The 25,220-nt window shown below is 49.0% G+C and overlaps 8 protein-coding genes across 8 annotated transcripts; 5 read left to right on the top strand and 3 right to left on the bottom strand.

Moving 5' to 3' along the window:
• Positions 1-495: 495 nt before the first annotated feature.
• On the top strand, positions 496-2,952 carry BKA55DRAFT_530714 (uncharacterized protein; the record flags this gene model as incomplete). Its single annotated transcript, XM_046189163.1, has 3 exons — positions 496-1,608; positions 1,673-1,924; positions 2,014-2,952. 3 exons carry the CDS (start codon positions 496-498, stop codon positions 2,950-2,952), a joined length of 2,304 nt encoding a protein of 767 aa, XP_046041000.1.
• Positions 2,953-3,062: 110 nt separating this feature from the next.
• Positions 3,063-3,824, bottom strand: BKA55DRAFT_547239 (flavoprotein; the record flags this gene model as incomplete). The annotated part of the gene is made up of 1 exon (XM_046191001.1): positions 3,063-3,824. The coding sequence occupies one exon, from the start codon at positions 3,822-3,824 to the stop codon at positions 3,063-3,065; it is 762 nt and encodes a 253-aa protein (XP_046040999.1).
• Positions 3,825-4,249: 425 nt separating this feature from the next.
• BKA55DRAFT_530699 (3-octaprenyl-4-hydroxybenzoate carboxy-lyase-domain-containing protein) lies at positions 4,250-5,894 on the top strand (the record flags this gene model as incomplete). Its single annotated transcript, XM_046189161.1, has 2 exons — positions 4,250-5,308; positions 5,367-5,894. 2 exons carry the CDS (start codon positions 4,250-4,252, stop codon positions 5,892-5,894), a joined length of 1,587 nt encoding a protein of 528 aa, XP_046040998.1.
• Positions 5,895-8,774: 2,880 nt separating this feature from the next.
• Positions 8,775-10,365, bottom strand: BKA55DRAFT_587182 (uncharacterized protein). Its single transcript, XM_046194630.1, has one exon. It carries the CDS (start codon positions 10,255-10,257, stop codon positions 8,845-8,847), a length of 1,413 nt encoding a protein of 470 aa, XP_046040997.1. The 5' UTR covers positions 10,258-10,365; the 3' UTR covers positions 8,775-8,844.
• A 105-nt stretch (positions 10,366-10,470) lies between these two features.
• BKA55DRAFT_721492 (uncharacterized protein) lies at positions 10,471-12,289 on the top strand. Its single transcript, XM_046201013.1, has 2 exons — positions 10,471-11,202; positions 11,253-12,289. The coding sequence occupies exons 1-2, from the start codon at positions 10,891-10,893 to the stop codon at positions 12,255-12,257; spliced, it is 1,317 nt and encodes a 438-aa protein (XP_046040996.1). The 5' UTR covers positions 10,471-10,890; the 3' UTR covers positions 12,258-12,289.
• Positions 12,290-14,602: 2,313 nt separating this feature from the next.
• On the top strand, positions 14,603-15,732 carry BKA55DRAFT_698589 (uncharacterized protein; the record flags this gene model as incomplete). Its single annotated transcript, XM_046200533.1, has 5 exons — positions 14,603-14,661; positions 14,721-14,775; positions 14,826-15,308; positions 15,368-15,448; positions 15,493-15,732. The coding sequence occupies 5 exons, from the start codon at positions 14,603-14,605 to the stop codon at positions 15,730-15,732; spliced, it is 918 nt and encodes a 305-aa protein (XP_046040995.1).
• Positions 15,733-17,460: 1,728 nt separating this feature from the next.
• On the bottom strand, positions 17,461-19,018 carry BKA55DRAFT_698588 (uncharacterized protein; the record flags this gene model as incomplete). Its single annotated transcript, XM_046200532.1, has 4 exons — positions 17,461-18,186; positions 18,255-18,389; positions 18,491-18,871; positions 18,965-19,018. 4 exons carry the CDS (start codon positions 19,016-19,018, stop codon positions 17,461-17,463), a joined length of 1,296 nt encoding a protein of 431 aa, XP_046040994.1.
• A 571-nt stretch (positions 19,019-19,589) lies between these two features.
• BKA55DRAFT_600353 (major facilitator superfamily domain-containing protein) lies at positions 19,590-22,938 on the top strand (the record flags this gene model as incomplete). Its single annotated transcript, XM_046196512.1, has 5 exons — positions 19,590-20,378; positions 20,998-21,004; positions 21,649-21,682; positions 21,739-22,321; positions 22,387-22,938. The coding sequence occupies 5 exons, from the start codon at positions 19,590-19,592 to the stop codon at positions 22,936-22,938; spliced, it is 1,965 nt and encodes a 654-aa protein (XP_046040993.1).
• Positions 22,939-25,220: the final 2,282 nt, after the last annotated feature.

Raw genomic sequence — 25,220 nt, 5'->3', positions numbered from 1 at the left:
TTCAAAACCAGTTTCTGGCACAGCTAGCTATACTCTACTTAAAAATATTTTTTATAGATTTTTAGCTATTTTGTTTATAGTTTAAAATTCTATAGGGTAAGCTATTTTTATACTATACAGTGCACTGGTCGGACTACTTATCCGGTCGGGTTACGTATCAAACACGTTATAGGAATTTAAGTAAAATTACTAGTAATTCCGCTGCGCTGCTATAATAGGCTAACTAAAACATAATTCATTAGGGTTAGGGCCCACTTCCCGTAGCATGGCGCTAGTTCCAGCTCTAGAGCTTCGGAATAGTGGTTTCACCGGAATCAATTTAAATCTTCGGAACAGTCTTGTATTCCATCCCGCAGAGTTACTTAAAGCATATAGCTAGATTACTAATGCAGTTGTTTCCTGAGGCCGTGAAGATCATGCCTACCCTGCGACACTTTGCTATGCCATTTCCGTTTCCTCTTTTCCTGACTCCTGACTCCCACGGTAAACAACAGAATGCATTCACACGGGACCAAGAGAACAAGAAATTTGTCACCCACTGCTACTAGCAAGCGACGAGCTCCGTATGCTGCTCGCGCATGTACGGCTTGTCGACGACGGAAAGGCAAATGCGACGGCCAACAGCCATGCGACTACTGCGAAAACCGGGAAAAGACATGCGTCTACGATGGAGAAGGTGTTACTCCAGGTACAGCTACCAGGGGCCCAGCACAGCCATCAGCGTCCCAGAGCGACGAGTCTGATCAGAGGCTTTCGCAACCTCGGACACCAGCCGCAGCCAATAGTCCACCGTCTCCAGCCAGTCTACCTACCAACCCCGGAGGACCAATTGCAACCAGTAGTGGATGTGAAAGCATCCATGACAGTGATCTCCCAGGTCTAGTTGCAAGTTTTCGCACCCAATTGCGACAATTCAAGGCCATGGTTGAAGCACAAAGCAGTGGCACGAACAGCCTAGGATCAGGATCAATTGCTTCTGTTCAACCGTTGCATTCACCTGATGACGCCACAAGCACGTCAAATAGACAGCTGTATGCCACGCAAACAGATACCACTACAAACTCCGCTAGCCATTGCTTCTACGGTCCTACAAGCCCAGACTATAGCATGAACCTAGTACAGATCACTTTGCGGCAGCTAGGCTATCTCACATCATTATCACACCACCCCATGCTACCAAGTGTCGATGGTAACGATGCTCTATCATCGTCAATATCACCCTGGCAGCCCAGGCGTCACTGTGACCTGATTCAGCTATTGCAGTTCCGGTCATGGCTATCGCTCCAGGAGGCCAAAGATGCTGTCAATACATATCATGAAGTCATAGGAGAATTACATCCGTTTGTTGATATTGGCAGAGTTAGAAGCCAACTGGAATCATGGTACTCAAGTGATCCGAACCAATCTCTGGGCGGCGAGAACACCCAACCTGATGATGACGATCTCATTATCTTGGTCCTCATGCTCGCTACAGTAGCACAAGCCTCAAAAGATACTTTGCTTGCAAAGATGGCATCCGTTCTGCATTCCAACTTTATGCATTCAGCTAATGCTGCCGTTACGTCTCCCACAACCAGCATTAAACAAGTAACCATCGCTTTACTACTGGTAAACAACTCAGTTACCCAATCTCTCATCACAAGCGTACTACAGACTAACATATCTGATCAAGGGTTATTATTATACTTTCCATGACCTTTCACGGCTTGCATTGAGGTTATGTGGCACAGCTGGACGCATGTTGATGGACCTCGGCTTCCACAACAGCGACATGCTGAATCACATTCTCAAGACTGATGGTCAGCGCAAAGAGGCTTCCGCTATGATGTGTTCTGTGATTATACTCGATCGACAATGGAGTGCTATGACTGGCTTACCGGCAAATTTCCCGAATGCCACGTTCAGTCCTATGTCTGCTTGTCTGGTGAGCGCCCCGACCTTGTTTTTACACCTACATATTCGCGGACGCCGAAGATAGATCGCGGGCTTGTCAGCTAACCCAGATACTCATAGGATAACATGCCATACACGAAAGCAATGTACATGCTCATCCTTATCAGCGACAGATTCAACGAGCCAATATCCCTCGCGGCCAGGGGAAATACCCGTATAGACGATGATGTCATGGAACTCTTGGTTTTCCAAATCCAGCAGTGGCAGAAAAAGTGCGTCGGAGACAAGGATCTGTCTGACATGGAGACTTGGTTCACTGAACCGTCGAAGTTACCTCCATCGTGGCTATTACTCCTCATCTTCCGAGCTGCGTCCATACGGAGTCTTCTGCTACGTCCTTATTTCTTCCCCACATCAGACGTCGAGAAAAGCAAATTATACCTCCCACAGGCCATGGAACTAGCAGGCAAAGTCACAGAAGCACTATTCCAGCTGGACAATACCACGTACATATACCGCAACCAACGACCGTGCTACCAGCACATTCTGGCGTCCATTTGTGCTCTTATGTTTCTAGTGGCGGGCTACGTTGAAGAACATCGCTCCGCCATGTTACCGGACTTGACACCAGGATATGACGATCAGATCTATGAATGCTTCGTACGAGCACGCAAGCTGTCCCAGAAGTACGGAGATGTGTCCACGGCTGCAGACATTTTAGGGAAAAGGATTCGAGAGCTCCGTCAGGCTATGGAAACGTACGGTCGAGGACGCAGAGAGGTCCCTCGGGAACCAATCCGATCTACAACCGCCGGCCCGCAAAGCAATGTCATGTCGGCAGATTCCTCTGCGACGCCACAACAAGCTCCTCTAGAGACTGAGACTCGACAAGAAGCTTTTGTTAATGTAGTAAATGTCTCATTCGAGAATGAGATGAACTCTTTCGGTGGAAACTTCGGCTTGGAGTTCCCGATGGACGGTGATCATGGTCTGCAGGATGCTCCGCCATGGGTGTTGCGAGGGTGGCCTGCTAATTCACAAAGTTTTCTGTTTCAATGAGTAGCCCGTACTCACAGAGGAGAATTCCCATTAGATTCTCAATGCTTAAAGCTTATAAACACTTGTCAAACAGTACCGCTTGCACTTTTGTATTGCGAGTGCGACTCAGTTTAAGTTCTCTTGAATCCATCCCATCGCTGAAAGCCATCTGTGAATATCCCCATCATATCCAACATCCTTCCAGCGTTCTGACTAACAATCTCCTGGATACTCGCAGGCCGGGTATAGAAAGCTGGAACAGGAGGGAAAATAATGGCGTTGGCACGGCGAAGAGCAAGCATATTCTCAAGATGAATAGAACTCAAAGGCGTTTCCCGAATGGCCAGGAGTAGTTTGCGATCTTCCTTAAGTGTGACATCTGCGGCTCTTGATATCAGATCATCGCAATACCCAGATCGTACTGCCGCAAGGGTTTTCATGCTGCAAGGAACAATCATCATCCCGTCATGCTGGAAGGATCCTGATGCGATAGGTGCTGATAGGTCTTTTGCCGTGTATGATCTGCTCGCAAGTCCTCGGATCTCAGCCTCGGTAATGGATGTTTCGTATTTCAATGTGGCCAATGCCCATTTGCTGATGATAAGATGAGTCTCCACGCCAAGATGGCGTAGAAGGGTCAAGATGTGGATCGCGTAGAGTGCCCCAGTTGCACCGGTAATCCCAACGACGATCCTCTTTGGCCTCGTTGGCTCCAGCGATGCGCGGAGGTTATGAGGTGTTTGATCTCGTGCTGTGTCTCTGAATGAGTATGGCTGGCCTGTCGAGAACAGCCTCGAGTTTGTCCCCTGTGTTGGATGTATATTCTGGAAGAGTATGATTCTTGGAGTAGCCGGTGCTAGGAGCTGCCGTCTGATAAAAGAGAGCCTTTTCATGGCGAGTGCAATTATTCGCAGAGATCAGGAAATGCAAAATGTATATCTTTACGGCCCGTGAACCCGTGTGAGGGTTATTTCCAGGTCCTTTATGATCGCTTTCCTGACTGATAGCGTTGTGTTAGTAGCATTGGCTCTCAGTAGTTCCAACCCAGCAAACGGTGTCGAATCACTTCCGCATCGGATGACAATGCACTGTAGTTGGGAAGTTCCGTAGTGCCAGGTAGCCCTGGTTTTTGGGTTCCGTTCCGAGCTTTCGGAACTTCCACGCAAGGTCCGCAGCGCTTCCGTGAGATGTCGACTGTATTGTTCTAATGATTATCTGGTAGAGCATCATAAATTCAGTTAAAGCCTTAATGAATCTTGAATGGTCATTTAGCAATACTAAAATCTTCTAACTTCGACTAGGAAGCTCACTCACCAACATGTTTCGTGTCAACCATCGTCAAGTACTCATATCCTTTTGGTCCTCGCCAATCAAGCTACGCCATTATTCTAGCAAAAGTTTACTAAATACAAACCAAAGCGACCCACAGCTCAATTTCCGTAATTTTGTCGAAGTGCTTCGCAAAGATGGAGATATTGCCGATATTCGTGAAGAAGTTGATCCCGATCTCGAAGTCGGAGCGATTGTGAGAAGAGTCAGCGAGACCAACGCTAAAGCGCCGCTTTTCCACAATGTCAAAGGCGCTCGAGATGGCTTGTGGAAGATGTTCGGAAACGCTGCCAGCCTTCGAAAGGACGACAAGTTCAGATACGGTCGAATCGCACGTAGTCTCGGTCTGCCTCCCGACTCGAGCTGGAAGGATATTCTTACAAAGATGCGACTTGCTACACATCGAGATCCTTTGCCTCCAAATATTCTTTCGACGGGCCCATGCAAACAAAACAAGATTTTTGGGGATGACATAGACCTGACGGGTCTACCAGTTCCGTTACTGCATCAAGGCGATGGCGGCAAATATCTTCAAACCTGGGGAGTGCATGTTTTGGAGACGCCGGATAAATCATGGACGAACTGGTCTATTTTTCGAGGTATGGTTCATGATAAGAGACGTTTGGCATGCCTCGTCATTCCTGGGCAACACAACTCCATGATCCGGGATCAGTGGCTGAAACAGGGCAAAGATGAAATCCCGTGGGCTCTAGCCCTTGGGGCTCCACCAGCAGCAAGCATTGCTGCGTCGATTCCTCTACCACCTGGTGTTTCAGAGGGAGAATACGTGAGCGCCCTGACTGGGAAGCCACTTGACATGGTGAAATGCGAACTGAGTGATCTTCTTGTTCCTGCAAACAGCGAGATCATCATTGAAGGCACATTTTCTCTCAAGGATAAGGCTCTCGAGGGCCCGTTTGAGGACTACATTGGTATGCATTTTGAGGGTGAAGCAGGAAATCAGCCCCTCTTTACTATTAATGCCATTACCCATAGGGACCATGCCATTTTGCCAGTTTCTGTACCCGGCCGACTAACAGATGAATCGGTAAGTTTACAAAATCTAGTCCTTCTGCTGGATTACCCACTGACTGTATTTGTTCTAGCACACAACGGCTTCAATGGCATCAGTTCAGCTTTTAGAAGAATTGCAAGAACATAATCTTCCCATCAAAGATGCAGTCGCGCCTCTGGAAACCCTTGCAACATGGTGCATACTACAGGTTGACAATGGAAAGCTGGCCGAGATGAAGACGAACCCCGATGAACTCTGCAGAAAGATTGGCGACATAGCCTTCAAGGCTAAAGCAACCATGTTAATTAACCGCATTTTGTTGATCGGAGATGATGTAAACATCCACAACTGGGGCGATGTCATATGGGCATACACGTCGCGTTGCCGACCAGGTATTGACGAATATGTGTTTGACGAGGTGATGGGTCTTGCTCTGACTCCCTATCGGAAATATGGTCGTGGAAGTTCTGTAAAAGGAGGCAAAATGGTATCCAATTGCCTTTTAGCTATGGAATACGATGGAAACAGAATCTTTAGGGGTGTGGATTTTCGTTCTTCATATCCCCGGGAGCTTCAGGAAAAGGTCGAAGGAAGGTGGGCGCAAATGGGATTTGATTAAGTTTGATATTTGATAGAATACTAGAACATAGAGTACTTGGCAATTTTCTTTATGCCTCTCATCATTGCTCTACTCTTTTATATTGAGTGATCTGCCACACTTCCGACGCTAACGGAACCTCCAGACTTAGGCACACATCCAAAACCCGAAGAATCCTTAAAAGAATGCCTGTCCATGGGTTTATGGCCTGAACGCCTCTGTGACTCAGCTATTCATCGTCCACCTTTCACTGTGACATTATTTACATGCATCAACTGAACGACAGATTATTGAACCTGGCTGTTCCCAATCATACTTCACCTCTTTGTTACCACTCTCAAGTTTGCAAAATCATTGTCATTCCCACACAAAGGTGTCAGTGACTCAAGAACTCGTCAACAGAATTATTATGGCTTCTTCTCAAGAAGTCATCGATGTCCCTCCGAGCGAAGTTTGGCCATTCCTCTCCGCCCTTGGAGCCGAAAGAGTTCTTAATCCTGGATGCACAAAGTCGGTTCTTATCAATGGCCAGGGTCAAGGAGCTTTGAGGCGCATCTACTTCGGTGATGTCGCGTTCGACGAGATGATCTTGGAGTGTGACCCTACAACCTACAAGTTCAAGTTATCGAGCCATGAGCAAGCCCTGCTCTTGGGGTAGTTGGTGTTGTGAAGCTGGAGCCCATGGTGGAGAATCAGACGACTATTTTATGGGCAACAGGGGCAAAAGGCATAGCACCGGAGGCTAGAGAAGTAATTATCCAATAGGCTCAGCATTTATGTCATGGACAGATTGCCTCTCTGAAGATGCTTGTGCAGGCTACAACTAAGAGATTTCAGATAGTGGAGTAGACAGAACTCACGAAATGAAGATGGATACAGCCCTCAGATGTTGGTTGATCACTAGTATCAATAATTACACTGGCGATGTCATCCCTAGTAGAAGATCACGAGAAAGAAATGTGAACGACAACGGAAAACAAAGAAAGACGTCGAGGAATCACCAACTGAGCGATAACGACCATCTCTTGTCACCATGAACAACGACATTCGCGAGAAATTTGGGACCTTACTCGTTCTCATGCTCTGTAGATCGTGGGGCGTATGCCTTAATGGGACAGTCAGGCTGGGTGACCTCAGGATATTAGTAGGATTTCCTACAAGTAAGTGGGCAACTTTGGGGCCCCTAGCATCGCAGAATCACTGCAGTCAACACCATGTCTGGACGAGGCATGTTCGTTCTTTCTCATCAAATCGGGCCTGGTATCTATCTATCTGATATCCAGAACGCTGTCGTCCTTGACGACAAGCGAAGTTGATCGAGGGATGCCTTGTTCAATAATGAAGCGTTACAGCTACATAAGGATAGAACTCCCATTATCGAAACCGTCGCTGAACTCGTTGGTAAGCTCGCGGTTGGCATGATATGGGACCTCAAGGGGAGGGTGCTATTCCGAAACGCTCAAGTCAGGAATTCCGGAATTTCGGAATGCAAGAGTGGTTAGCGTAGCTGCACCTCTGGTCTACTCTTGCCGAGACACATGAAAAGCAGGATTAGGTCCGAAATGTGGCGGAACTTTTGCACGGCATTGTAAATTGTGAGCTGCACCCGGCTGCCCCTAACACCCCACATTTGTATGATCGGAAGGGAGTTTAAATTCCCTGTGGTACTCACTTACCCCTTCTGGTAATAAAACCCGCCAAGAGGTTAAACTGTCCGAGCACCGCATAACGACCCCGGTCGACAGACGACACACGCTAACACCGACTCGAAGCCCGCCTTCGTTCTGTTTTGCCTGAGAGTACTACTATAATAAACACATCACGCGTACCGGAATATTTTTTAAACTTTTTCGCATTTACATACTAGGTCGGCCCGAAGCAGCCATCGGACGCGAGTAGATATTTCTAATTGAGTCGGAGTTCAAGTGGGGATCTGGTGGCTTGTGTATATTATCAGTAGCGGTGTTGCACGCAGGCCCTATGGGTTTACCAATGATAGCGACAATCGCTAATATTACTCGGGTCCCTAAGTACTCATGCATTAATCGTCTATTTGGAACTGTATATTTGGAATGGACGACACCGTCGGATGCCACCTTAATGTTTTGTAAAGGAGCGACTTCCGGTTACGCATTATTCGTTCGGGTTTTGTTAAACTAGAAAACTGTGGACGAAGTTACAATAGGTCCTTCTAACTTAACAGTGTTTCTATCAAAGCAGAACAAGTGCTAATGGACATTTTCACAGGACTTAAGGTACATAAATAGATCAAGATGGCGGATTCCATGGGTCACAGCACGAGGTGTACCGGCACTTTGCAGCCATGTTATGGAAACCGAAATCGTATAGTAAATTCGGACTCTAGGCCTACCGGGGGAGGGTAATATAGCTACTAGTAGGTCTCTATCCTGGTTAGGTTTAATAGTAGTAGCAGACTGCATGTAAGGGGCTGGTAGACGCGATTTCGCATACAGCAGCGAGCTCATTACACCATCCAGCATACAATGTGACAAGGGCCTTTCCTCCTTCCTTCCTCTTTAACCTACTATTTCCCTCCTCCCCCCACCTCCCTCATCCATACATCTTCCTCCTAACCCGATCCCCGCACCAGGACGCCCGCCCCTTAATGCCGACTCTGGGTTCTCGCCAGCATACCTCCAGCGCTGGAAGCGCCCAATAACATACAGATCGATAGTCGCGAAGTTAAGCTTACAGATAACATTCCAGGCGAGATTAGTAAGCGATGTAAAGTGTCCTAGCTCAAGAACTGCACCGGAAGCTCTCCGACCTCGAGTTTGTTAGTCGACCAGTGGTCAGTCTACTGCATTCTTCAAGGACACAGCAAAGCCAACACCAAATGAATCAAGAACCACATATATATAATTACAAGTCAAACAATGGAACCTGATGCAGACTTTTCTGTTCCGGATTTCAAATATGTCATGATCACCTTGATATCAACAAACTTTCTTCAAAATGGGCTCCACAAAAGTGGTTCCGAATCCCACACCTGTTTGACCCTCATTAACTCGGCAACCTTTTCCTTGGGATACAGTTCCTGTAGATTCATGCCCGGTCTCCGGTTGTTTGCCAGCATCCTCGGCAGGCCTGCATCTCTCCGTCTGGCAATATCCAGATGATTATAGCAAAACTGATCCAATGCCCTGTTCGATTCTAGTGTATCCGCATACTTGACCACGTTCGTAAAGACACCGCGGTCTCGTACTCCGAGGAACTTTCCTTGTCCTTCTGGGCTTTCTCCTAGGCTGACAGCCATGTTCGTGTTGAACCGGCCCCAAAGGACCAAAGTTCGCTTTGCGCCCTGGTCTCGCTCAGCGACCTGAACCCACCTTTCGAAGCTCTCCTTGATGACCGCGCTATCAACTGAGCTCACAAAGCAAGTCCAGGTATCCTTGAAACCACCTTGGGCATTCATATGATTATTTCTATCGTTTGCGGTAGCCAGAGGGACAAGGAGGGTCTCTGCTTCGTCCGCTTTGCCGATGATGTTTTGATCAAATAGGACAGTTGCGGCTCGCTCAGCTTCGTTTGGGGGCCCGAAATAGGACGCCGTGAGTGTAATCATTGGTGGCCCCAGAGTTGATGTGCCCGACAGTGCTCTGAAAAAGACCATGTTGATGGCTAGGTGAGGATCTGGGTCGCTGAATTGCGTGAATGCCTTGGCAGCAGCTTCGATAGCACTAGAAGGGAAGACAACCCTACGTGTCCAGAAGCAGTCCTCAGTCATATTCAAGATCTCCAATGAGAAGACCTTCATAACGACTGATGTGATGATCCCAAGACCGTGACCAGCACCACATAGGGCGTTGAACAGTGCTTTTTCTTCGCCTTCTGATGATGGCCCCACGTCCAGGATTTGTCCATCGGTGGTGATGAGCTGTATCGACTCGACAGCATCGATAAGGTAGCCATGAAGCCCCGTGAAAGGGCTGATACCGCCGCCCAGGATGGAACCGACGTATCCGACGGCATTGGAGTTGCACCATAACGTATAATAGCCTGCTGCCACGACAGTCTTGATAACTTCGCCAGTAGTAGCACCGCCGCCGACACGTACAGTGCTCGACGACTGATCGACAGTTACATTGTTGAAGCTTTTCATGTCCAAGTACATGGTTTTGGCGGTGATGGGGACCCAGGATGCACAGCCACCGTTTCCCGGGAGAAGGGTCAAATTGTTGTTTCTGGCAAGGCCGATGGAATCGACAATGTCCTGTTCAGAATTTGGTCTTACGATCATTGCCGGGAGCTCAACATTGTGGTCCGACCATCTCGAAACCGTCTCACGTGGAGCTTGGTTTCGTCGCGGGACAATAACTTGGCACCTCAGGTAGCTAGCGATAGATGTGTCTGAGTAGTCCATTGTAATATCAACGTAATTGATAAAAGCGGGTGGCAGAAGTCTTGTGCTGGAAGAGGATGTGTAAGACAAGCGAACCAATAATTTGGTTTTATGTAATCCTCTTTATAGATATATTCGGCATGAGCAGAGAGGACAACCTTTGGTCAGATACTAGTTAGTGGATAATATGATGCTTGCACGGTGACTAAAATCGGAGCGTGTTATCTACCGACGGTCGGATTGTTGGCCCGCTATCCGATTAAGAAAGCACAGCCGCGTAGGTTGCGGTGTGATGCTGCCCAGCTTGGAGGTACGCCTTCCGAAGCTGTGACTCCAAAACTATCTCGGAAAAGAGCAACATTGGTGACCGGAGAGAATCGGCGACCGAGTTTATCCTGTCTTTGTTCCGATCTTTCCTAAATTCCGTTCCGCTCATATGTTCCGAATTTTATTCTAACGAGGGTCAAGACAGGAAAACAGATTTCAAAACAAAGTTTGCATCTAGCCTATGGCGCAACAAGGTATTCAGTAGCCTGCGTTGTCGAGGAAGAAGCGGCCTGGCACCCGGCATCTGAGTATAAGACCTCCCACTCACACGACAGTGTATCACAACTCAGCCAATCTCGCACAGCTTCTAAGTTAAGATCTTCGAAAATGCCTGCACTACCCTCCATTGTTGTTGAAGAAGTCAAGATCTTCACAGGTCATGAATTCATTGAGAAAGGCTTCGTCATCATCCAGGATGGTCTTATCAATGAAGTCGGCCGAGGACAGTTGACTCGAACCGACCTAGAGGGAATCACTAGAATTTCTCGACCTGGATCCACGCTGATTCCGGGACTGTTCGACGCGCATATCCACGCCATGTCGGGTAATATCACCAGCATGGAGCAGTCCCTGCGATTCGGCTGCACCACTGTGTGCGATCTGCACAATGACCCAGCAGATAATGCCCGCTTGATGAAGGTACGTGCTGTTCCAGAAGACGTAGGCAGTGTCACTAATGGTTGTAAAAGCTGGCGAGCGAACAAGCCAACAAGTCGAAATATGCAGATTTCAAGTGTTGCGGCCTTGGAGCCGTCTTCGAAAATGGCTGGCCCAAGCAGATCATCAAGAAGGTACTCGAAGACCATCCTCAAGTGGACGAAATCGTCGATCATGTTGTCTCGACTTGGCCAAAGATTCGAGAGCTGGAAGACGCCGAGCCTTTCGTGCGGCAGCAGGTCGAGGAACACGGTGCCTCTTACATCAAAGTTTTCCACGAGCTTGGAGATACTTTGGGGATAGACTTGGTATCACCACGTCACGAAGTCGTGAAGGCTGTAGTGGATGCAGCACACAAACATGGTGTTATAGCTGTGGGCCATGCGCTTAGCCAGGCTGGGGCCATGGCGCTCCTCGACGCTGGCATCGACGGCCTGGCCCACATCTTTCTGGACGAATCATCTAGTGATTTCATCACGAGAATGGCGTCCCAGCAAGTTCACTGCAATCCGACGTTGGTCTTATGCGCTTCCCACACCACGGAGAACCGAGAAATTCGTCAGCAGTTTCTAGCCGACCCTTTCGCAAAGAAGATGATGATGGAAGATCCTATAGACAAGCCATTGGGGTTTGCAGAGCATCAACGACCAAAGGCCAGCGTTCAACATGCGTACAGAACTGTCAGATCCCTCTATCAGGCTGGAGTCCCTATACTTGCAGGGACTGATGCGTCTGGCCAAGGTTTTGACATTCCCTTCGGCCTTGGTGTACATTTGGAGCTGTACTTGCTTGCACATGAGGTTGGGATGACTCCCGGGGATGTCCTCAAGACCGCGACATCTATCCCCGCAGATCGATTTGGATTCAATGACCGGGGAAGAATCGAAGCGGGAAGAAAGGCTGACTTGGTTCTGCTAGAGGGTGATGCTGCCTCATTCTTGTCTGACCGGTACCAGCGGTGTTTACCGATCACTGGTGTATGGAGAGACGGAGAGCTTACGACGGTGTTCAGTGATGGGTTCCCCGAGTTGAGGTAATCTGAAGTGCTCGTGTGCACGTTACCTACGGCGACATCTTGTTAACCAGAATTAAATATGAAGTACTGTGCCCTAAATAATGAGTTGCCCTTTAACGTACTATTTGAGCCAAAAGATTAAAAGCACAAAAGCGCAAAATTGCCTCTCGCTGCTCGTCCACCGGCCGGTTGCAGCGGTACCAGCGGTCCACGTAGTCAGATAGTCCAATTTTGGCGTCCCTCACCCGCACAAGCTGTTCTTCCGACGCCTAATTCACCTCCAGATACCTCATGCCCAGTGATGGGTGGAGAATGATGGATACGGCGAACAACGGTTGCTCTCCAAGCTTGGTATAGTATTCATTGAGTTTCTGCCAGGCGGTGATGATAAAGAGTCTCAAATAACGTCGGTGATCCTTTCCCATGTCGTCAACTCCCAATGATCCAGACGGCTTACCTGATCCATCATGACATTATCCCCAGCCACGACATGGCAAGGAGCTTTGCATTGACTTTCCCAGACTTATATCCATCTCGCAATCCCTAAATCTAACAGGAAGCTGCCGATTTCGGTCTGGTCGCCTTCGGGCTAGCTCGACCTGCGAGTTGGTATTCTCCCCGGCTGCCTTGTCTGGAACAGCATGATAGAACAGCTTTCGATTCTCAAGGTGTTCCAGCAAGTATTCCATGCCTATCATCACCTCCCAAAGCCGTTCGTTACCTCCTTCGCTACCCCAACTCTGCGTTCTCATAGTTTGCAGGTAGAATGGCTCCAGGATACGTTTGATTTCTGCCAAAAGTCTCCAGTTATCCCCCTTCAGCATGCCGGCCTCGGGTAGCCATTTCTCCACCTCTGGATGGACTAAGAACGCCCTGATGTCTCCCTGCTTGAGGAGCGCTCGAGAGATCATGAGGTAAGTGGAGTTCCATCTCGTGTCGTTGTTCATAATGGCCTCTAGCTCTGCCGTCGACTCACTCGCCAGGAGATATTCTTGTGCTTCGTCGTTCTCGCGTGAGATCCTCGCGAAGAGCTCACACCTCTGAGGGGAAGATCTGATGAATTTGACAATATTGTGGAGCTTTCCCACCGGCCCTTTCTTTCTCCAGTGTCGTGGGTCATCCTCGCGCCGGCCGAGAAGGTCAAAGACCTGTGATTCGGCCTCGAAAGCCTCGAAATCTTCAGCAGATCGGACCATCTTAGTCATACCGTCTCAACAACAATAAAGGCCTCAGCCCAACGCTGGGCCGTGTTGACTGTATACACATTGCCGTTGACATAGGCGACGCTGCCGGTAGGTGCCAGCTCGCTTGCGGATGAGAGCATAGTGTCGGTCAGGCAGATATGAAGTTGCCGGCGATAGGAATAATGAAGATGGAATGGTCAAAGAGCAAATAGACTGGTGTTGCTTTTTCCCTACGTCGGCCTTGTTCCCATCTTGTAGTTGGGAGCGCCCCCGGCCACCAGCAACTTGGCGGTCCTAATTAGGAAATTAAACATAGACGAGATTCGGAATCACGACAAGACCGATATCTGATCTCCAACGAAAAGTCGCGTCGATCAGACTCTCAGCTCTTGGTGGCCTGCCTCATCGGGGTTAGACCCATAGTGCTTATCTCTGCTTTATGACCGGCACTTCCCATGGGCCAAAAAACGAGGCCGTGCCTCGGCACTGCGAGAAGTCGGTCTCAGGGACTTTCCGTGCAGAGCCTTTTTGGGGGGGGGGGCAAGTTCGGCAGAAGATAACAAAGCCATAGGTCTAAACCAAAACGGGAATCAAAAGCCGAGTGTCGCAGGGTAGGCATGATCTTCACGGCCTCAGAAAACAACTGCGTTAGTAATCTAGCTGTATGCTTTAAGTAACTCTGCGGAATGGAATACCCCGCACAAACAATAATCAATCAACACATTTGCTGCTGTTCATCACATTCACTTTGACCCTCTAAGCACGCTCAGTGCAATACCGAGTCATGTAAATACCCCGCAAACATATTCCAGATCTGACCCCGCAACGGCAACGCCGCCTCCGCTTTATCTGCCAATGGCTTAGATTGACTAGCCAAATGTGGTTAGTCCTTTAATTACGGGGGGTAGATGACCCCCGCGCGTACATACAATGGGAGTATCTACTACGCAGAGCTGGAGTGGAGCCAACGAGATACCGTTGGACATGATATCCGACCGCTTCTTCTGTTGACAACCACCTGCCCATTTCCAAATCATCAGAAGCTAGAGGTGATCACACATGGCTTTCGGAGTTATCAAAGCTGCTGCGCGATCGCGTGAACGCCCCAGAAAGCGTTTGAGGAGGACACTGGTAGCTTGTCTACCATGTCGCGCCCGCAAGGTGCATTGCGACGTCACTCCCCATGGCCGAGCCTGCTCCAACAGTCGGTGGCACAATGAGACGTGTGCCGTGCCGACTCGGGTATCCAATGAGTATTTCAAACTGAGTGTCAAGTCAAACTCCAGCTAATTCCTATTCAGCCAGGATCGTGACGGCGCAGCCCATGTCATACAGGTGTCGCATCCACCTCATACAGTAGATGCGGCTGCCAAGCCGAAGCGACAGAGTTGAGCACTTCGTCACAGACAAATTACAGCGACCCGACATTACACAAACTGGCGGACGGCAGTGCACCGACTCGGGATGCTAACCAGGCGTCGGCGCAGATTCATGACCTTCCAGGCATTGCTTGGCAACACCTGTTCCCCCCGGGCAATGGCCAAGCAACGACAACTCCCAGGGAGGAAGGGGAAAGCCCACCGAGCTCTGGGATCTCTGCTACTTTACCGAGTCGGAATGCTTTCGCTTATCGATTCCTAGCCGTCAACAATCTCAATTCTATATCCTCTCAGGACATCAACTTCCTTGAATCGCAAAGTTGTTTCCTCGTCCCCGTTCGACATATCTTGGACGAGTTTGTGGAGCAATATTTTCAACATTCCCATCCACTGCTGCCCTTCCTCGACGAAGGTGGATTCTGGGGCATGTACTCTCCCCAGGCCCCGGAAGATTCCGAGGGGACAATGCCGCTGTTGGTCTTCTACTCGATACTGTTTTCGTCCTGCAACGTATGCCCGTCTCAATTCAGTAAGCCGATGGTCTGACGGCATCGACTAACTTGGCCCAGTTCGTATCACAAGCTAGCATAGTCGCGCTAGGCTTCCCAAGCATTCGTGCCGCCAGAGCTTCTGTGTACAGGAGGGCAAAGGTAAGGGCTAGAACATCCACCACGGCTTTGTTAACCATTCATAGCTGCTGTATAATCTTGAGACTGAGTTGTCTCCTGTCCATCTTTCACAAGCCGCCCTCCTCACCTACTGGTCTCCATCCGACTCGTATCGGCTCAAGAGACCCCACTCCACATGGCTGAGTATGGCAATACAGAATGCCCAGGCCGCACAAGCCCCGAAACATGCGGCCATGTACACCATCTCGAAGACGGTCGATGTGAAGCACTACAAAAGACAAATCTCACTAAAGCGTTTGTTATAATGCTACATTATCCGTAATCGCATACTACCTCTTGTTGTTAGGCGGCCTCTTCAGATCACGCGGTCGGATTTCGACTTTGACGAAAACCATGGTCTGAGTTACGAAGACTTGCAAGATGAAGTAGAGCGATCCAGTGTCTACGACCCTACAGTGAAGCACCAGTGGTCGAGATTTTCATCTATGTCGTCAACTTGTGCACAGTCTTGACCGACCTGCTCACGCTGGTGTTCCCAGCGGAGCATGTGCTCGACGAGGAGCTCCCATTCGACTCCAGAGAACTCGGCCGAACCAGGGACTGTAGGGCTGCCTTGAAAATGTAGTACGACAGCGCGACGAGAGACTTTCCCGTGCCCGCGGGGGCAAGCACACCAGTGACAAAGATGCCATGCTTGGGGAGGGACTTCTGCCACGAGTCGACAATACTTTATACAAATGTTATGTATATGTACTACTAGTAAGCCGCTATTCCGAACTCACAATCTCGTGTGAGCGCTTGTTGGCGACTTGACATAGCTCTGCGATGGCGTCTCTAAGTCATTACGAGGCTCGCCGATTCGCAACTACGCCAACCCTTTCGACGCTCAACGCCAGTCTGCGAGATTCTCTGGTCAAATATAGACTGAAGCAAGATATTCAAAGATGCGACGTCAGGGACAACGGCCTGCCTTGACCAGCTGATTCAGTTGCAGCTTGCTCACTATCTCCCCCTCAGCACGTAGGACCCACCAAAACCCGTGAGGTTCGCCCTGATACAGGATTCACTGACGCCAGATAGCATGGCCTGCACGGCATTGCCCCTTTTTTTTAGGTGTCCTCGGGGCTAAGTTTTCATCGCACCAAACTACTAATGGAGGCCTGGATTCGTTAGCCGAACGACATCATCACCTCACCATCTTTGTCCAGGCGACGGGGATCTACAAACCCCAATACGATTTCGTGGACTTTATCCGCGATATGATCAAGTCCATTGTGGCGGAAGCCCAGTCAAAAATCCCGCTGGAAACAGCTCCGGGCTCGCAACGGACTTCGTTGTCAGGCTGAACAGATGTCCTCGAGAATCACCCTAATGTCTACCTGCGGTTGATCACAGCCCTGGACGTTTTTTTTTTTTTTTTTTTGAAAAAGAGCGAGTCACCAGAAGAGGAAAACTTCCCGGGGCATCTGTGCAGATTATCCCTTACCAGCTCCAACCCCAACGCTGCCCAGGACGGTACGGTAGATCTAGAATTCGCATCGGCAGTATTAGACCAATCGTTGGCGGGAACGGTACACAATGCTGCCTCTTGCTTGCACAGCTCCCTGGACAAGAATCCCTTCAACGATTTATGGCCGGAACTTGAACGATATTGGGGCCTGATTCCTACATCACCCGGTGCGGAGTGCGACTTCGACAGCGCAGGGCATGGTGCTAATACCAATGACATGGAGATTGAGGCCTCTCAGCCTAGCCAATCTAAGAAGGCGGAGCTGCCGCCGGAATCTTTAGGCGTCTATACGCCGACTGAAGGTTTACCGCTAGAAGTACGCACGGATACAGACTTGATTATCGCAGGCTTTGAAACGCGTCATGTCTGGGCTGGGACACCATTTAATATCAACAACACTAATGCTCCTGAAAGCTATTTAGCAGATATAGAGATGTTGGAGTTATTATTACAGTAAGTAGTGTTGGTTAATTTATCCTGAGATCATACATAATTATTAGCCACTGTTGTTTGTTTCCCATCTCTAGACTAATACTCCGGTTCTCCGGCGATAGGATTCTTGCTGGAGAACGAGAATAACATGTATACTAATGCGATCCGTAACAGATTTGTCGAGCTTCTGAAGAACGGCCCTCCCCTGCTCGTGCATTTCGAGCGCTCGACGTGCCGTGTACACGGGAAACCCCGCCGTAAAAGGTCCGTATAGCATGAATTCATCTTGCATTAAGTATTCCATGCTCTGGAAAATACTAACGCTGAGCTCAATGCAAGCTTTCCGCAGCCTGTCAGGATTCTCTAGCATGGAGTCGACTTCTCCCAGCTCGGGAAACCGCCTCAACATGTCCCGGATGTGTGACAGGCAGAGTATTTGAAAGGACCACAGATGAGTAAGGGCGTTGGCTACGCTCAAGTTCGGGAACCACAAACTACCATTGCTCTGGCGATTGTTGTCTCCGGCGGCCCGAGGCCAGCATAGAGGCATTTGCGGTTCTGCCTGGAATGAAAAGCGCCACGCTTCGAGGCTCGCTCTCATCTCCGTCAGCTCAGCAAGTCTCTTCTTGGCTTCTGTGGTTGCCGCGCTGGTCGATTCATGGTCCAACGCATCGATCTTTTCAAGTATGTCCGGGATGGCGGCGGCCAGACTGAAGAGGTTCTGCAAGGGTGATGGCTCATGAGATTGAAATGGCTCCGTAGTCCATTGCTCCTCTGCCAAGAATGTCGCTTTGCGGAAAATCAGAGCTTTTATCACCTGATAGATTGATCGTGTGAGTTGAAAGATCAGACAAGCCGTTCCCATTCATGTTCAGCTCTACTAACCATAAGTGGCCTGATGCCAATAAACAGCTTATGCTGGATGCCAGAGCTGACCAGCTCGGGTGGTGATAAGCGGATCAATTCGCTCACGCCGTGCATATGCACCAGCCAGTTATCAGGACTTCTCGGTGATAGAACCTAATCAACAATTAGTCCTAAAGGCCCCAAAGTCACCCATTATAACAATATAAAGAAAATCCAAGAGGGCTTTGAGCGCGCAGGACGGATTAGTTTCTTACCTCTACCAGAGCAAGACACATAACGGCCGCTGCCCGTTCGATTCTACTCTGCAAGGGGTCCGAAAGTGCAGGGTAAATCGTGTGTGCGTAGGGCCATTTAGTCGGTCGTTGTACAAGAGTATCAGAGATTGTTTCGTCAGAAGGCGATGAACCGTTGCTTCCATCACCAGCATTCGTGGTAGATGTAGTAGGGAAAACATCAATAGATGTGGCGCGTACTGGGTCTTTCGGGATTCGTTTCAATGGCCGTACCGGGCGTGAAGTCGTTGACGTTGGCAAGCCTGGGCCGGAGACAATGGGCGCGAAGAGCACACCTGGATATCCTTCACAGTGGCGATCACTGCGCAGGCACTGGGAGCAGGCCGGGCGCTTTCCGTCGCACTACGTTATGCATGTGAATCAGTGGGGATGCGCTGACCAAGGGGTGGAAAATCTGATAATCCGTGAAGAGGCAGGGAGGGAAAGGAAACTGACACCAAGCTTGCGTCTCCGGCAAGTATGACACAGATTTTTCTTGCGAACCTTCATGGCGCTCAGCGACGAGGGGAGAGAGTCTGTCGGGAGGCTCTGCCGAGGTACAGGCGCCCTCAGTGGGGAAAGTGGAGTGAGTCTTGTGCCTTTTCAGAATCAAAATGCGAAGGACGATGCATGGAATTGTGATAAAACCCTTGACGCCAACGAGGCTCGCGTCAGATGCTGTGTGTGCAAAGAGACGAGGGTGGATGTTTGTCAACGAGTCAACGCTACCCAGTCCCCCTTGCGGGATATCACGTGGCTCGGGTTTTGCATCCCTTCCTGGCTTAGTACCCCCACCTTAACTTTGTGTGGCAAAGTGGCAGCCCATCCGGAATGACTTACTTGTCTGTTGGCCGTGACGCCTGGTCGGCATTTCCGCTTTACTCAGCATTCTCTGTTTTGAAAACGTTATATTACTAATCGTCTGCTCCTATCGAAGTTTGTGAATTAGTAACTTGGAATTCATACTTTCCACCTCGTTATTTTCCCGTGTGTATAAATATAGCTCACGTTCATATTATCTTGCTCCAGAATAACAATTTCCGGCTTAGTCTTCATTTTCTATCACCAAATCTTATCAGCCATGTCTGCTTCTACATTCAAGAACAAGGTCAGCATCACTCACATCGGGACTGCTACGGCAATTCTCGATATCGATGGCATCACCTTCCTGACGGACCCGTTCTTCTCTCCCGCCGGCAGCGAATGGCCGACTGTTGGCGATGGGGTACTCAAGGTACATGACGACCCGGCCATCAAGATGGAGGAGCTTCCCCATATCGATGCCGTTCTTCTAAGCCATGAGAACCATCCTGACAATCTGGACGAGCTCGGCCGCCAGCTTCTCGATGGCCGACACGTCGTCACCACAGATGATGGTGCAAAGAACCTCGCTCCTCGACCCAGCGTGCTTGGCTTCAAGGATTGGGAGAAGAGAGAGGTCCGCATCTCTGGAAAGGCTTTCCATATCACCGCCACTCCTTGCAAGCATTGGCCCGGCCACGAATGCGTTGGCTTTATTGTGCATACCGAAGATTTCGGTGTTGCCCCTGATGGTCGCCCGAACGCCGTCTTTTTCTCCGGCGACACCGTCTATATCGAGGAGCTTGCCAAAATAGCTGATCAGTACCATGTCGCTGTTGCCCTTATGAATCTTGGCAAAGCTACATTCGATGGGTTCAATAACGAGGGACAACCCGGAGAACCGGGTGATGCCCTCCAGATCACTATGGATGGTCGCCAAGCGGCTCGTCTTTTCCGAGATATTGAGGCAGATGTGCTTGTACCTATGCACTATGAGTCCTGGGATCATTTTACCCAACATGAGGAGGAGCTCAAGAAAGAGTTTGAGGAGGAAGGTATTTTGTCCAATGTTCGCTGGCTCAAGCCCGGCGTGTCTGTTCAAATCAATTGAGAGATATCTGGACGCGAAAAAGGAAGCTTTCGGTGGTAGGCGGGTTAGGTGGGAGATGACGTTCAGGGTATTCATGTAGAAAATAGACTTCGACGCCGCACATAATACAAAATATCATGGTATTATTAGCATGAGATGGTAGATGATGAAAGCCGTGGCGAATAATAAAAAGATGCTCTACTGATTGTTTTTTGTAAAATCAAGTAAGAGAGATGTGAAGGTAGAACTAATACTATTCATGAATTCGAATTACAAGGATGACCTAAGCAACGCATGTTAGTCGACAGGATCGAGAATAGTTCTTTATAGCAATATGATTCCACTTCATTGTTTACTTTACGAATGACGAATGTTTTCAGTACACGCACGTATTCTTGCCAAGGGAGAGATAGCTAATGCGATTCAAGTTAGCCATGATCATCCTTTTGGTCTTGTTGCAATGAAGAAATCACAGAAATGTAGTCGTGATGGCATGATTCATTCAATTTTTTAGCTAGTGGCCAGACCCACTGTTGTTCACTCCAGAGTTTGATCTGCAAGGAAATATAGTCGGGTTTTGCATCCATATTAGGTCTAGCTCTACGGTGAGTTCTACCGGAGCGATTGATGATGTATGGCTACAAGGGGGGGCAGCAAATTTAAATACCAGGCGTGCGTCTTTCTGCGTAGCTAGCTTCTTTGGGTAAGTTACTACGTGTATATCAGCTCTCACACGCAATTTGAACTATAGTTGCCTGGTGCTTAATAAGCTGAAAAAGAGGTGCCAGGGCATTTGAAAGCATCCCAACTCATTGTCCCCCTTACCAGAGCACGACCCAGTATTTTCTGACTCCTTGTATATATAAATACACAATTTTGAATCATCGTCCCAGAGATGTTGATCCTAGCAATACATCGGTCTTGTATTACATTGATACACTTACCAACCAAAGGACAATACGGCGCGGCATGAAGAACAATCCACTAGACCACGACCAAGCAAGCAGCTCTCCCAGCAGCATGGAACCGAAATTGGAAAATGGAGGCCACTCATCGACCCCCCAACAAGACCTTGAAAGGCAAGGTGATTCAGACTTGATGCCTGTCCCGAGTCTGGTTCTGAGCAACGGAATTCCTGACCCAGTCGCATCAACAACTGCGCAACCAGAAGGGGGCTGGATAGCCTGGATGGCTGGTAGGTAAACCTTGAGCGAAGTAAGCCATGCAAAACTAATTCTTAATTCCCTAGTATTGGCTTGTTTCCTCACAATTATGAATACTTGGTTTGTCACATTCTCCGTACCCATAGCGGTGCCCCTTGAGCTGATAAATATGAAAGGGGCATGATCATATCATTCGGCGTTTTCCAAACTTACTATGTCTCGAATTTGCACCGCTCACGCTCCGATATCTCATGGGTCGGCTCCTTAGCCGTGTTCTTCCTCTTTTTCACAGGAATCATCAGCGGCCGTCTTACAGATGCCGGCTACTTTCGCATCACCACGATTATCGGCGCATTTCTCGTCGTTTTTGGGACATTTATGACTTCTCTAAGTCAAACATACTGGCAAATTCTTCTTGCCCAAGGGTTATGTACCGGCCTCGGTAATGGACTTCTTCTTACCCCAATGATGACCCTTATTACCACATACTTTAAGAGAAGGCTACCGCTTGTCATGGGAATTGCAGCTTGTGGGAGCACGACAGGAGGTCTAATCTACCCAAGTATGGCGAGAACGCTACTACCAACAATCGGTTTTGGATGGACTATGAGGGCGATGGGCTTTATACAGCTGGGCACGTTTGCCATTGCATTAGTGTCCGGTGTGCCGAGGCAGTCGCCTAGAAAGCCGGGCCCCACTATAGATTGGCCGGTGTTTGGGGAGGCAGCATTCATCCTATATCTTCTTGGGGCATTCCTGGTAAGTTACTATCTCCAATGGCCCCCAGATCTTACTATTCAGACTATATTCTTATAAAATTCTAGGCTTTCCTAGGCGTCTTTTTCCCATTCTTCTTCCTCAGCTCCTACGCACGAGAGAAACAAGGGCTATCATATATCGACTCTCTGAACCTCACGCTTGTTCTGAACGGTATCGGCTTTCCAGCCCGTCTAATCCCAAGCTTCATTGCCAGATATACTGGCACGATGAATCTTTTCATAGCATTCTTATTTTCATCTGCTCTATGTATGTACACTTGGATCCCAGTTCATTCGACTCCAGGGCTTTACGTCTGGACTGTATTCTACAGTCTCTCTGTAGGTGGAGTTCAGTCACTTTTCCTAGCCGTGGTAGCTATCATCAACTCCGACATGTCAAAGATTGGAGCGCGGCTCGGAATAATATCTGCTGGTGTTGGAATTGGAGCTTTACTTGGATCGCCGATTTCGGGTGCAATCATCTCCGCAAGTGGAGGTTCCTATGTCGGTGCGCAAATTTTCTCAGGAAGCACCTTGGTTGTTGGAGGCTTGTTCGTACTTGCCTCGCGCGAGATGAAAAGACGTCAAGAAGGACAAGGCTTGTGGATGAAACTGTGAGGGTTACCTTCATCGACAGGAGAAAAAGATATGTGGAAAATGAATGAAAAAGGCGGCCATTAGCCAAGAGAATGTAAGAGAAGTTACTGGTAGATGAAACGTATTACCCTATTGACAAAAAAAGTCCCCAGAATGAAACGTCTGAACTTTGCCATTATCAATGATCAATGTCAAGCTTCGGATTCCGGATTTTGACCCTCACATGCAACGAGTTTGAAATAGCTTTATTCGGCGCAACGACACCACAACATTGATTTACAAACTGAAATATAGATCAAGCAACATTTAAGGGCACAAAAGATTTTATTTTATTTAAAAAAGTAGCTCTTGATCACCTGGTAGGCTTTGGATCGATCATATGTATGTATGTATATTTTTCGTCCGGGGGCCATGGGCCCCGGAAAGTCCCCTACTGTGCACAGGACGTGCTGAGCTAGAGTCTCTAGTGCTAAAATCTACGTAAAGCTTTCGTAAATTACAGAACAGACCACTATCCAGCATATCATCGGCTCAAAGGCGCGTCCTGTCGAGCCTGTTACCCGTCAGCGGGATGATCAGGTGCGGCTATCATAGCGGTAGCCGATATATCGGCCGGTCTTTAATGAGACTGGGAAGAGGGCGTTGGCGTGACCGCACGAGGCGGCTGAGCCCGTGAGAATGAAGAAAAGAAACAAAGAAACAGAAGGGAAAGGAAGATAGAAGGAGAGGAGGAGACACAAATGCATCTCCGATCTGCCTCGTCTAGTAACGAGTGCATATCCTTTCGAAGAAGGCGCTTGACTTGGTCAACTTGATGTACTTGTCGAAGTTCCTTCCTATTGCGAGGTTGACCGCCGCAGTCGGCGAGGGGACGAGCCTTATTCGACACCGCCGCGGTACTTTCCTGCAGTAGAAGACATGGTCAGGTGCTTTGCGTCGTCCGCACGAGCAAGTCACCCGCGCGTCGTCGTGGTTGAATCGTTCGTGGTATGCAGCGAAATCCCCATGTAGGGTAGCCAATAAAATGCCAAGTATCCCTGTCGCTAGTATAGGGTAAGGCCTTCCCGCAACTGTCAAGAGGCAATTTCACCCCAGGATTAATATCCCAATATAAATAATATATTGCCAATATGGTCAGCCTCATATTATATTGTCACAATATCAAAATCTTCATATCATATTGTTACAATTTGAGACAGTCCATATCATATGGGTTATATTGCAATGTACTACTTTATTGCCATATTATTAGCAACACTGCGAGAAGGTCGCGTGTTTCAGAGTCGGCAGTCAGGACGGCCCATCCCGATCTGCCATGGAACACCTGTCGAATCTTGTCCGAGACGGCACCGAGGTTTTCCTGGATCAGGGTTCGGATTGCATAGCTACTATGGGCTCTGGCAGGAGCCCCGGCTTCTAGACGGATGAAGACACGGACATCTTGTCGGGGTGGGGTGATAGTCGTTTGTTGCCCTTGGCGATAAGGTGAATCTGTTTGGCGGCGTCCATGTTGTTGTTGTCTGTGGGTTAGACGGTCACGGCCAGTGGGAGGCGAGGCAGCGGCTACGCTGCTGTAGGTAGGCTTGGGGATGGTAGGTCCGGCACTGGAGAGCTCTCGTTTCCAGGAGTCGAGGAAGCTGTCGGCAAACTGTTGAGCGACACGTCGTTGCGATCCGGTGGTGAATTGTTGTGCGGCTTCTTCGAACTTGGCGCAGAAGGCCTGGAATACCATAAGTTTGGCATTGTACTCCTCTATGCGTTCGCGCGCGAGATCATTGGCTGATTCGATGATAGAGACTGGTTGCTGTCCAAAAGCCGATGAGGGGCTGGCACGCTCAGCTCCTTCCGTAGCTGCAGCGATAGTAGCGGCATTGAGTGGTGAGGATGGTGTCTGTGCCATCCACCTGGGACCGGGTGAAACACCAATGGTGCCGTTCACGGCCACGGGGCTGTTCTGCAAGAGGGCTGTACGGGCTCCTCGGTTCAGATTGGCGGGAGTGTGGATCCCCCGATCGAAGGGGTTCGGAGCAGCGGGCGGGATCGTCATAGACGAAGCCATCGCCGCGGCTTGCGACTGCGCAAAGCGCAAATTGAAGCGTTTGTTGTGCACTTGTTAAGGATTTAGGTGTAGACAGTACCATTTTCTTAACATTTGTATGCCAAGAAAGTGTGATGACAAAGGAAGTGCTCATTGACGTTCGCGCTATGATTGGTTGACCCAAGGGTAGTCTCGAGCTTAGAACTTTAGGCTCAGTGGACTAACTTCTATAGGTGTCTAATTCCGCCAAGCCTGAGCTTATATA

The sequence above is a fragment of the Fusarium redolens genome (assembly GCF_020744475.1).
Source record: "Fusarium redolens strain MPI-CAGE-AT-0023 chromosome Unknown BKA55scaffold_38, whole genome shotgun sequence".
NCBI lineage: Eukaryota > Fungi > Ascomycota > Sordariomycetes > Hypocreales > Nectriaceae > Fusarium > Fusarium redolens.
The sequence above is the reverse complement of the archived record's forward strand: the minus strand, read 5'-3'. Positions and strand labels throughout refer to the sequence as shown.

What these genes read in the sequence shown, in the direction of transcription:
- BKA55DRAFT_587182 (XM_046194630.1), bottom strand. Translation starts at nt 10,257, where the DNA reads ATGGACTACTCAGACACATCTATCGCTAGCTACCTGAGGTGCCAAGTT.
- BKA55DRAFT_721492 (XM_046201013.1), top strand. Translation starts at nt 10,891, where the DNA reads ATGCCTGCACTACCCTCCATTGTTGTTGAAGAAGTCAAGATCTTCACA. An exon ending in ATAATGCCCGCTTGATGAAG is followed by an intron (nt 11,203 to 11,252) that starts GTACGTGCTGTT and finishes TGGTTGTAAAAG; the next exon opens with CTGGCGAGCGAACAAGCCAA.